The sequence below is a fragment of the Squalius cephalus genome (genome assembly GCF_949319135.1).
Source record: "Squalius cephalus genome assembly, chromosome: 2".
In the NCBI taxonomy this organism is placed as follows: Eukaryota; Metazoa; Chordata; class Actinopteri; order Cypriniformes; family Leuciscidae; genus Squalius; species Squalius cephalus.
In genome coordinates, this window is record NC_137123.1 from 47,623,878 (window position 1) to 47,636,852 (window position 12,975).

The following is a 12,975-nucleotide window of genomic DNA, read 5'->3' on the forward strand; positions in this document are numbered from 1 at the left end:
TTGAAGAGGGAGGGGACATCTTTATTCATTGATCAGTAAAACAATTTGCTCAATGAATGAGCAACGTCCTCTACAATAAACATCAGCATCATCATCATCATCCAAAGTCTACAATACCAATTTAGCAGCAACATGTTAACATGGGGGAAACAGAGTGGTAACAAAGTAGTATCATTTAGAAAAAGTCACAGTTTTTCTTTCTATCTGTATCATTAAAAAGGATTCGCAAGGAGGATATTTTAAAAAGAGGTTTATTGACGGCTATGGACGCTACTGTTATTTTTTTGAACTATGGCATGTGCTCTATACTGAATACATGGGGAGATTTTAACTATACATTTAAACTCTAATATAAAGCACGTCTGTGTCACCATACAAATTTTTAGGAGATTCGACAAAAATATACAATGTTTTCACTTCACATTTGAAGATTTATAACACCACTAGGTTTTTTTTTTTTTTCTTCTCTTTTTTTATGGTAAATACAACAGTCCCATTGGTCAAACCAACCAAATGAAGGAGACACAACGTTAGTTATTCTACTCAGTAAGCTATGAGTGATTTAAATTGGTAAGAGGAATATAAATTAATATATATTAAGAAATTCCAACTGTAACTCCAGGGAAGCAAAGGGCTATACCGAGTATAAGTAATGTGACGGTATTTTTGATACAATAAATACACATGGTTTATAATGTGGCAGAAGAGAGCGTGAGCGTGTGTGTGTGTGTGTGTGTGTGTGTGTGTGTGTGCGTGTGTGTGTGTGTGTGTGCGTGTGTGTGTGTGTGTGCGTGCGCATGCTGGAAGAGATCATCTGTGTACACTTCGTGGGTAAGGTGTGTGTGTGTGTGTATAGAAGCAGCTATGATAGTGTGTGTGTGTGTGTGTGTGGTAAACTGTAAGGAAGTAGGAGGAGTGACCTCCTCTCTCAGCGAATCCCCCTGCAGTCTCCATAGTGATACTTTATCTCACCTTCACAAAGTCCAGGTGAAATGAGTTACGGCAGTCCAGAAAACCGTGTAAAAGAATGGCACAAAGAAAGACACAAAAAAGTGAAACGTGTCGTCAGGGTGTGTTTGCTTTCCATTCTGGTCTGAGGTGATTTTTTTCCAAACAAAAAAACAAATATAATCAGAAATGTCACAGTACCTAAAATGATGGCAAATAAAAAAAAAAACCCTCTAAAATCTATTTTTTGTCTTTTTTTTCTCCACTTCATAATAAAAAATAGGTTTGTTCTTTATCTTACAGTAATCCATTATCTCCTCTGAAGGAAAAAACATTAGTCCAACACTGACAAAAAAAGGTAAAACAGGGGACTTCAAACAAGGGTGGGGGGGGGGTGAGGATGTATTTCTTCTTTTTCGTTTTTAGGATGGACATTTTGTGCAGCCACACTTGACGACCTTTTCCACCTCCTGTACAAAAGAGGATCCGTCTGTGCATTGGAAGGTGTATTTCCTGCGTTTGCTGCGGAGAGGGGCGCAGCAGGAGGTCCCGTCCCCACAGCTGCCCCGACACTCTAAACGGGAGACCTTCTCTGTGCTTTGGCACGCTGCGTAGCCCTGCTGCGTCTGATAGTGATCTCGGACCCGTTCCCCCCGACACGCCATCTCTACAGAGAGAGAGAGAGAGAGAGAGAGAGAAAAAGATTGATCACTATATTGCATATATAGAATATCAATCGTGATGTTTTTCATGAAATTTTTACTGAGAAATTGAAAGGTAACTCCTAAGAAAATACAAAGTGCGAAAGCAGAAAAAGGAAGAGGAGAGACGATGGTTGTAGGGGCTGCAGGAATATGGGTGTCTCAAAGCTTGAGGTTTATTAGTGACTCAAGAAAGGAAGAAATTGAAGATGAACACTAACATGCATCCCTCACCTGGCGGACCTGAGTGGGGTCCACACCGCTTTCAGTAGCAGCTTGAAGGTTACAGGAAGTTTAAAAACGAACGTTAGTAAAACAACAACAATAATAGCGTAGGATTAGCTCCTCACAGGGTTAGCATTTCAACAGCAAACTGAACAGAGGTTTAGAATGAAAAGCAAAACTTAACAACATACTGTGGAAGCATTAAAGACATTTTTGAAACATGCAAGCACAAGTTCCAGTACAGGTGAGTACCTGTCTTTATGGTAAAAATGAGACCATGCATATGCTGTTTTAAACGTGAAAAAATGGACCACAGGTACAAATTTCTACAGTTTCCAGGTGACATGACTACTAGTGGTGAGATAAAATGCTACGACTTTTGTTTCCTATTGAGAAAAATAAAGAATAGAGGAGAAGGTTATTAGAAGATTGCAAGAGAGCACAAGTTGTATGGAAAATGTCACATTTGTACCATAAATTGCGTGAGTAGCTTTAAAAAAATGCTTTAGTCTCAAATTAAAATTAAAATTGAAATCCAGTTTTAGGATTTTATTATATTATATATTATATATCTATTAAATATTATTATCAGCTTATAATATCATATTTTCAGCCTATTATACTGTATCTCACGGCCAATAACCGATAAAGGGCCAATATTACGATTATTTTGTCAATCTTTAAAAAAAAAAAAAACACTAAAAATTATAATGGTTGCAGTGATTTTAGCCTACAAAACATAACAAATAACAAAACATTATTTAAAAATGTTTTCACCTTATTAACGCCTAATTGGAGAAAATGAAATCATTTTCAATGTTAGTGGACATTTCACTTGGAAACTGCAATTTCTCGTAGCCACGGCAATATTTTTCAAACACCTACTGTATGCAATGTCACATTTCTTTCAAGAGATCAGGTTTCATTGAAAGATTGAACCCTCGCCGCCGTACCTCTATCACAGCTTTGTCCCATGTAGCCGCTGTTGCACTCGCAGTAGGCTTTCCCCAGCCCAGACACGCGACAGCGCCCGTGTTTACATGCTATGTACTGACAGGGACTCAACTGCTCCTCTTCATCACACAATACACCTGCAAAGCCTGGATGACAGCGACAGCTGTACGAGTACGAGTTTATGGGCGAACAGGAACCGTGGATACACCTGAGACACACACAAAATGACAAAAAATGAGATGTCCACTCTAATTGAATGAAACCAGTGTGTGTGTGTGTGCATTTTTCGGTCTCTTACTTGTTCCCGTCACATGGGTTGTTGATCTGCTGGTCACACAGAGAGCCAGTCCATCCGGCCTCACACTCACAGCTGAAGGAGGATTGTCCGGTGGCATGGCACTGCCCATGAGCGCACACACTCCGCTGGCAGGGCTGGCAGCCGGGCACCACCCCCTCCTGCAGCAGGAACTGAGTGAGGTCCTGGAGCTGGTCATTAATGTAGAGGTTTCGGATACAGCCGTGGAAACTAGAGCCGTTCCTCCCGGAGCTCTGACGCAATGAGGCCAATCCAGACTGCTGAGGAATTCCTGAGAAAAGAGGAGCTTATTATTTGATTTTCGATTTTTGAGAATTGCTGTGTAACTAATTCTGGGAAGATCCAGAGTTAGAAGCAGACCTAACCAAGTTTCAAAGTGACCGCTGTGTTGTACATACCCCCAAGGTAAAGCGGAGCAGGGCTGGGTGCTGGGCTGGGACTGTTGGCAGTGTTAATGGATTTGGGGCTTCCTCCATCAATGGACAGTGACAGAGACTGATCCTTTGCCACCAGCTCCACTACATGAAAACTGCCATCATTTATCGTCTCAACACTAGGGAGAGAGAGCAGAAGTGAACAGTGAGGGGAATTTCAAAATAATAGTTTAAATAGGGCTCAGTTATTTCAAAGGGAAATTGTACTATTAAAAATATCTCCAGAACCTCCAAATTACCATGTTATTCCAAAAACAGCTCTTATTGAAACCAAGCTACAAAAATGTTGTCACATTATTACGTCAATAGTGCGACGAAAGACCTCCTCTGCAGAACGCCTACTTCTACATCATTGCCTCTTTAGCCCCGCCCACCGATTCACACACGTCATGTAGTAGTAAATACTCTCTGAGGATAACAAGACTCTTTGAAGTGCCAAGATGTGGGAAAAAAACGAAGTTCCAGTCAGATCACGTCAGTAAGACTGTTCATTTGTTCACTTCGTTTTTAAACAAAACCATTCGGTGCAGGCTTTTCAGAAAGACTGAAAATAAAAGACGATGCAGTGCCGCCTATATTGGATCTGACAGTAATGTCGCAACACACAAGTAAGAGTAACAGTTTTTTACCATGTGTCACATGTATCTTTGTCTGATACAGATCGTTTGATACGTACTGAGTATTTATACTGTAGCGCCGCAGTCAAACTGTGAAATGTTGTGATTTGCAGTTCTTTCCTTTGCTTCGGCATTTAGAGAACGATGCTTTTGTTTTTGTTTTTGTTTTGATCTAAGCCAATCGCTGTAATCCTAAATAAAAGCTTCGGTGAATGAATGAATGAATGAAGAATGAACGATGAATAGCATATAAGAATGAAAGTGCGACAAACAATGGTACATTCATTCATCATTTTGTTTACATGAAGCACCGTAAGTCATCCTTTGTCAATTCTAACTGTTGTAACTCCATATATTTAAAATTTATTTGCCACAACCAAGACTTAAAAAGCATATGTAATACGCAAAAATGTAACCAGATATTTTAAAAAATCGGAATTTTTCAAAACGAATCCACACGTGTAAATTTGGTGGGGATGTTGAAAATTATTTTAATATGCAAAACTGTCACCCAATCATAGCAGTGGCCATTTATTCCAAGTCTTGAAAGCGTCAGCCCATCAAAACAAAGTGTTCGAAAGAGAGGGTCAAAAACAGGATAGAAAGTAGCCTATTACTTCTAAATCTTTTTTGATGTAAAAATCTTGATAACATTATAAGTGGACATCAGAGAACATTTAAAAATGTAAAAAAAAAAATGCAGTTGATGACCCCTTTAAATTGATTAGACTTTATAAAAAACAAAATTCTTCAGAGGAAAGATTTTTCCTCATTACTGTTGAGAAAAAAACAAGCTTTTAAGGTTCTGCTTCTACCAGAGATCTTCAAAAGGAGTCTGTGACCCTTTGCCAACTACTTTTTGATCTCAGTTTAATTTCAGTTAAAAATGAAAATAACTCAAACCAAACACCTTAACCAAAGCTAAAGTTGAGTATAAAACAGCAGTTGTGATATTCTTTTCTTTCTTATTGTGATTATTTGTGACATATATCCTTGAAACAGCTTCTTAAACGAGAACAAATCCAGACCGGGACTTGATTTAGTCCAATGGGAATTGATTGGATTGTTGAATTGTTGTGGTTTGTTAATGCTGTGATCTCATGTGAGTGACACGTGCCAGTAAAGCCGTCACCAGAGAAGAGAAGATTCACATGAATAATAATTTTTAAAAAAATGTTCACGGATAAATCATTTATAATAAATGCTGCAATATTAAAAAAGTAAATTTCGATTTTATGGTGACTTTAATATTTCATTATTGCTCCCACATTAAAATATATACAGTAACATTTAATTCTAATGTACTTGTATATCATTCTGAAAATAATGATTATTTTAATGGCTTTGAAACGAAGTTATGGCTCATAACTGTATGTAAATACAATAATATGGAAATATGCACATTACTATAGGCTAAAATGCAACCCTGAATTTTAGAGAGAGAGAGAGAGAGAGAGAGAGAGAGAGAGAGAGAGAGAGAGAGAGAGAGAGAGAGAGAGAGAGAGAGAGAGACTGAGTTAAATAAATTAAATGTACGACTTCTTTGTGACCAGGTAAAAAGTGGGGAAAAAAACGTGTCACATGATCCTTCAGAAATCATTCTAATAGGCTGATTTGGTGCACAGAAACATTTCTTACTGTGATACATTTGATTCAGAATTCATTGGTGAATAGAAAGAAATAGAAAGCTATTGAAATAGAAATCTTATGTAACATTAAAAATGTCTATCACTTTTTATAGATGTAATGCATCCTTGCTAAATAGAAAAGTAAAATGTCTTTAAAAAATGACTGATCCCAAACTTTTGAATGGTATATGGAGTTTGGAGTAAATATAATGAGATGCATTGATAGATGATTGTCCTGTTCTTGATTTAGCATATTGTAAAATGTATAGTTCCAGCTCTAAACTCTGAGTGAATGAGCTGTTGTAAAATGCCTACAGTATCTAAATCGTGTGTGTACCTGTAGATGGCAGATGGAGGATATGATCCAGAATCATAACTGACTCTCAGTCTGCCTCTGTAGAGCTCCACAGCGATGTGTTCATTATCTCCTTTATACAGCAACACCCCATTATCCTCATCTGTGGCGATCTAATACACACACATACAGACCACATGAGTGCATGCATATGCATTTTTGATGAAGAATTAACAATCTCTCACTCACACTCAAAAACACAAGCAGAATGATCTTTTTTATGACATGTACCTGTAGTGATATATTGGCCTGTTCTGTAATGAGGTTGGAGGGGATCTGCAGGAATGATTCTCTGTTGATGAAGTTGACGCTGACCAGCCTCTCACAGTGCACGCCCTCGTAACCATGGAGACACTGACACACAGGATCTGTGTCCTTGACAACACACTGTGCACCGTTGGCACAGTCATAGTGGTCACACGGACTTGTTCTCGGCAGGACCATTGGAGGAGAGAACTCGCAGAACAGCCCACTGCGCACACACACACACACACACACACACACACACACACACACACACACACAGTGAGACACGTATTCCACATGGTGATCTCTGATGATCTAGTGTGTTTGTGTATTCATGCTCACCTGTATCCTTCTGGGCACACACACGTGTAGCCATTCACAGCATCAATACACTGAGCCCCGTTTTTACACTTATTATCTTCACAATCATCAAAATCCACCTCGCAGTGCTCCCCGGTGTAACCTGGAGTACACTCGCACCTACACAAACACACACACGAAACAACATCATCACATTTAACATTTAAAACTCACATCTTCATGTTTAACTCCAATCATTTCAGGGCTGCAGATTCACCTTCAATATAAATATACCATAGTTATGCCACAATACCATGTTACAAGTGTTGTTACTAAGGCAAATCCATGGTAAATGTTGGCGATTTGTGGATTGCCTTCTAACTTGTTCGTTCAGGGCAAAGTGTTTCTCCTGTTCTCCATGTTAATGCTGTTGAGAATGTCAGCGCTGTTTCATCAGGCTTTAAACTAGTTAAAATCACTGAGACATTTGTGGTTGAATTCTGAGTTCTTCAAACACTTCTTACTGAATCAGTGCTGTTAAGCCATAGTTTCATAGAAACGTCTCGGTTACGTATGTAACCCGGAGACGTTACGTCGGATGACGACGAATGGGGTTTCGCTTAGAAATCCTATCATCTTCGAGTATATAAAACGAGCCAATGGCAAAGAAATGCCATGGGTCTGCGGAATTTGCATAGCGTAACTCCGCCCCACCCTGGGGGTATAAAGGAAGTGCGCTGGCAACATGCAGATATGTCTTCGCTGAGGAGCCGAGACTGAACTCAGGCGTTTCCAGCGGTACAGCGGAAGTGGCAGGGAGACGTAACGTCTCCGTTCCCTACTCAGGGAACGAGGGTTACATACGTAACCGAGACGTTCCCTTTCGTTGTCACTCCGAGTTACGTCGGATGACGACGAATGGGGTTCCCAGTGTAATCACGCCACCTCTCGACTGTCTTCCAGTGCCCTGCGTAAGTCTGAGCTCCCTGTCGTGAGACTAGCACGGACGAAGGAGTCCTACTTAACACAGGAATACCAAGGTACACTGGGAAGCATATCCAGTGGAAATATGCAATCATGCCCAACCCGAAGGGGGGGACTTAGAATACACATATGACCCCGAAGGGCTGCATACGGAGTAACACTGGGGTGTCCAGCCGCAGGTGGAATATTTCAACCCCAGGGGTGGCAAGGTGGCTTGCCAAGGGAAAGACACATGCTCAAAGAGACTTACAGTGGAATACACATGTGGGGGTCACCCGGAGGGGAACCATGCACATGGAGGCACCTAGCCAAGCGCGAAAGCTGCCGGTGGCATAACTCTGGCGTTGACGTCGTCAGTGCTGGAGGAGACTCAGGGCTTATTAGGCTCACCTGAGGAGAATATCGCACGTATCCCGTCCGTGGAGAGGAATGGCGAGCAAGCGAAGACACCTGAGCAGAATCTCTTACCGGCTAGTTGAAGCGAGTACATGAGAAGAAACTGGCTCCACTCGGAGATTATAGAATCTCGCGAATGTGTTAGGTGTCGCCCAGCCTGCAGCTCTGCAGATGTCTGTTAGCGAGGCGCCATGCGCTAGAGCCCAAGAGGATGCCACACTCCGGGTGGAGTGGGCCGTCACACCAAGGGGGCATGGTCGACCTTGCTGCTGGTATGCCAAAGCAATGGCGTCCACTATCCAGTGAGACAACCTTTGCTTGGAGAGAGCCTTTCCCTTCAGCTTCCCACCATGACAGACAAAGAGCTGGTCTGAGGTCCTTAAACACTGCGTCCTGTCAACGTAAGCACGGAGTGCGCGTACTGGACAGAGCAGTGCCAAGGCTGGGTCTGCCTCCTCCAAAGGCAGCGCTTGCAGGTTCACCACCTGATCTCGGAAGGGTGTGGTGGGAACCTTGGGCACATATCCAGGCCGGGGTCTCAGGATCACGTGAGAGTTAGCCGGTCCGAATTCCAGGCACGCTTCGTCAACCGAAAATGCCTGCAGGTCCCCTACCCTCTTGATGGAGGCCAATGCAACCAGGAGTGCTGTCTTCATTGACAGGAACTTAAGCTCCACTGATTGCAGAGGCTCAAAGGGAGCACTCTGCAGGGCAGTTAAAACCACTGAGAGGTCCCAAGAGGGTACGAGGGGAGGACGAGGAGGATTCAGTCTCCTGGCTCCCCTCAGGAACCTGACGACCAGGTCGTGCTTTCCCAAGGACTTACCATCAACTGCGTCGTGATGTGCGGCAATGGCGGCAACATACACTTTCAGGGTGGAGGGAGACAGCCTTCGCTCCAACCCTTCTTGCAGGAAGGAAAGCACGACACTGATGGGGCATTTCGTGGGTTCTAGATTTTTAGAAGAACACCAGTTGACGAAGAGGTTCCACTTCAACGCATAGGCATGTCTCGTGGACAATGCTCTAGCGGAAGTGATGGTAGCCACCACCGCTGGTGGTAGGGTACTCAAACCTGCCTCGTCCCGTCCAGGAGCCACACGTGGAGGTTCCAAAGATCGGGACGAGGGTGCCATAAGGTGCCCCGTCCCTGAGAAAGCAGGTCCTTCCTCAGAGGAATTGGCCAGGGAGGTGCTGTCGCGAGGAGTACCAGTTCTGAGAACCAGGTGCGGTTGGGCCAATACGGGGCAACCAAAATAACCTGCTCCTCGTCCTCCCTGATCTTGCGCAAGGTCTGCGCAAGAAGGCTCACTGGGGGAAACGCATACTTGCGGAGGCCCCGCGGCCAGCTGTGCGCCAGTGCATCCGTGCCGAGCGTGCCCTCGGTCAGGGAATAAAACAGGGCGCAATGGGACGAGTCGTGGGAGGCAAACAGGTCTACCTGTGCGTCCCCGAACTGATCCCAAATCAGCTGAACCGTCTGGGGATGGAGTCGCCAATCTCCAGCGAGAGGCCGAAGCCGAGACAGCTCGTCGGCCGCCTGGTTCAGGTCTCCCGGGATATAAATGGCACGAAGCGACCTCAGATGCTTCTGACTCCATATGAGGAGGTGGCGGGCGAGTTGTGACATACGGCGGGAGCGCAGACCACCTTGACGGTTGATGTACGCTACAGTCGCGGTATTGTCCGATCGGACTAGTACGTGTTGACCCCTGAGCAACGCATGGAAGCGGTGCAGGGCAAGACGTACAGCCAACAACTCGAGGCAATTGACATGCCAAAGGCGCTGGGGTCCTGTCCAGGAGCCCGCGGCCGCATGTCCATTGCACATGGCGCCCCAACCCGTGGTGGAGGCATCTGTTGATACAACAACATGCCTGGACACTCGTTCCAAGGGCACTCCGGCCCGAAGAAAACTGAGGTTCGACCACGGGGTGAAGGTCTGATGGCAGGCCGGAGTCACTGGGACTCGGAACGTGCCGTGATGCCATGCCCACCTCGGGACTCGATCGCGAAGCCAAAGCTGAAGTGGTCTCATATGAAGCAACCCGAGCGGCGTGACTGCGGCTGCGGATGCCATATGCCCCAGGAGCCTCTGAAATAGTTTCAGTGGAACCACACTCTTGCCCTCGAACTGACGAAGGCAAGTCAGCAGTGACTGCGCGCGCTCGCTCGTAAGCTGCGCGCACATGGCGACCGAGTCGATCTCCATACCGAGAAAAGAGATCCTCTACACCGGGCAGAGTTTGCTCTTCTCCCAGTTGACCCGAAGGCCCAAACGAGCTAGGTGCCGGAGCACTAGGTCCCTATGTTCGCAAACCTGGTCTCGAGAGTGAGCTAGGATCAGCCAGTCGTCGAGATAGTTCAGGATGCGAACCCCGTGTTCCCGAAGGGGAACAAGGGCTGCCTCGACGACCTTCGTGAAGACGCGAGGAGACAGGGCTAGCCCGAAAGGGAGAACCGCGTACTGGTATGCCTGCCCCTCGAAAGCAAACCGTAGAAACGGTCTGTGTCGAGGAAGAATGGAGACATGGAAGTAGGCGTCCTTCAGGTCGATCGCTGCAAACCAATCCTGCGGCCGAATGCACTCGAAAATGCGTTTGGCCGTGAGCATCTTGAACGGCATCCTGTGAAGGGAGCGGTTCAAGACGCGCAAGTCGAGGATTGGTCGTAACCCACCGGATTTCTTCGGTACAATGAAGTAGGGGCTGTAAAAGCCGGACCTCATTTCGGCTGGAGGGACAGTCTCGATCGCACCCTTCGCCAGTAAGGTAGCGACCTCCGCTCTCATAACCGGGGCATTGCCACCGACCATAGTGAAGCGGACTCCCCTGAAGCGGGGAGGAGACCGCGCGAACTGAATCGCGTAGCCGATCCTGATGGTCCTCGCGACCCAGCGGGACAGCCTGGGAAGCTCTAACCAGGCTTCCAGGAACTGTACCAGCGGGGTAATATGGACCACAGACGTACCCTCGGTGGTGCAGCGAGGCGGAATGACCGGCCCAGGCGTGGGTGGCATAGCGGCCCGGTGCGAGGGCACGGTCATTAGCCGCGTCCTGCCAGAGGAGGCCAGGGGAGGACCAGCGTCCCACTGGGGCGTGCTCTGGCAGGGGACTGGCGACAGAGGGGGACGAGAGTGGCGAGGCTCGTGAGCGGCGCGCACTGTCATCCGGACACTCTGTGTGCTCAGAGATGGGGGAGTGAGTTCTTTCTTTAACCACATTAGGGTGCTGCCCGTCGTGGGACGAGCAGCGGGGTGGGGAAAACCAAGGATTCTCCCCCGGCCCTCCACCGGGGGAAGGAGCGGCCCTGCTACCGGCTCCTGAAAAGAACTCAACGCCATCTCTGAGCAGCCCGTCTCAGGAGCGCCGCTTGGCCTGGCGTTTAGCGGGGCACGGGGCGGGAGAGGGCTGTGGCGCCTTCCTACGGCGTCCTCCACGACGCGACCCGGATGGAGGCTGCTGCTGGGGCCGTGCGGGAGGGGCGGGAGCCGTAGAAGGGCGCCCTCGGCGGCAAGCAGACTGAGGGACCTGTGCCGACGGCTGGGTGGAGGCAGCAGCTGGCCGTCGGGGCAGGACATGTCTGAGAGCCTCAGTCTGCTTCTGGGCGGTCGAGAACTGCTGGGCAAAGTCCTCAACCGCCCCGCCGAAGAGGCCAGCCTGGGATATGGGAGTGTCGAGGAACCGGGTCCGCTCGGCCTCACGCATATCAGCCAGGTTGAGCCACAGATGTCTCTCCTGGACCACACAAGTGGACATCACCTGACCCAGGGAGCGTGCGGTCACCTTCGTCGCTCGGAGAGCAAGGTCGGTGGCGGCACGCAACTCATCAAAGAGCCCTGGGTCAGTCCTCCCCTCGTGCATGTCACGCAACATCTGGGCCTGGTAGACCTGGAGTGTCGCCATGGCATGCAGTGAGGAGGCCGCCAGCCCCGCAGCTCTATAGGCCTTCGCCACAAGGGTGGAAGAGAACCTACAGGCTTTGGAGGGGTGCTTTGGGTCGCCACGGAATGAAGCACTCTGAGGACACAGTTGCATCGCAACAGAGCGTTCAACCTGGGGAACCCCAGTGTACCCTTTGGCAGCCGCCTGATCGAGAGGAGGCAGGGCGGAGGAGGTCGCCGAGCGATCACGAGAAGACAATGGTGCCTTCCAGGACCTCGTGACCTCCTCATGCACATCCGGGAAGAAAGGCATTGGGGACGCGCGCTGACGAGGATCAGCGGCGGCACCCAAAAACCAATCGTCCAGCCGCGAGCGCACCGGACCAGGTGGCGGGGACCACTCAAGCCCAATGGCCGCAGCTGCCCGGGAAAGCATGGCAGTCATCTCGGGATCAGACTTGGGCAATGCTGGCACACCCGAAGGTGGCAGCACAGCCGAATCCTCACTTCCCAAGGACTCTTGCCCACCCTGTGATGCAGCGATCGACATTGAATCTTCATCTGGAGTGCCAAATGAGACCCGCGGCAAGTCAGAGGACTGTACTGCGGGCTCATTTGAACCACTCGCGTGTTGCACGGCACTAGAGGACAGTGTGGAGCGTGGAATAGTCGGCGCTTTGTCCCACACCGTAATCCTCAGGTCACCCTGGCCGCCAGCTGAAGTACTAGCTCTCGCCGAGCCCGTAGATCGGGGTGCGGATGAGGGGACTCTACCATGAAGGTCATTGAGTCTCGACCGTAACCGTGCGATGGGCATGTTCCCGCAATGGGAACATGACTCATCCACAAACGCTGCCTTAGCGTGCTCTAAGCCCAGACACACAAGACAGCGATTGTGCCCATCAGAATCAGAAACAAATAGACCGCAACCAGAAGTGCACGGGCGAGGCATCTTTAAAAAGACGTGCCGCGTGCAAGCTCTTTTAGA

The 12,975-nt window shown here is 47.6% G+C and overlaps 1 protein-coding gene across 6 annotated transcripts in view; it reads right to left on the minus strand.

The window, feature by feature from the left end:
• The window catches only part of slit2 (slit homolog 2), a 73,223-nt gene continuing 60,248 nt past the window's right edge, over positions 1-12,975 (minus strand). For all 6 annotated transcript variants that reach the window (XM_079862096.1, XM_079862098.1, XM_079862097.1 and 3 more), the window contains 7 exons: positions 6,767-6,904; positions 6,410-6,650; positions 6,161-6,291; positions 3,543-3,697; positions 3,127-3,415; positions 2,828-3,036; positions 1-1,615 (listed from right to left, as the gene is read on the minus strand). In XM_079862096.1, coding sequence (XP_079718222.1) covers positions 1,371-1,615; positions 2,828-3,036; positions 3,127-3,415; positions 3,543-3,697; positions 6,161-6,291; positions 6,410-6,650; positions 6,767-6,904 — 1,408 coding nt within the window. In that variant the 3' untranslated portion in view covers positions 1-1,370. The remainder of the gene's footprint in view (positions 1,616-2,827; positions 3,037-3,126; positions 3,416-3,542; positions 3,698-6,160; positions 6,292-6,409; positions 6,651-6,766; positions 6,905-12,975) is intronic.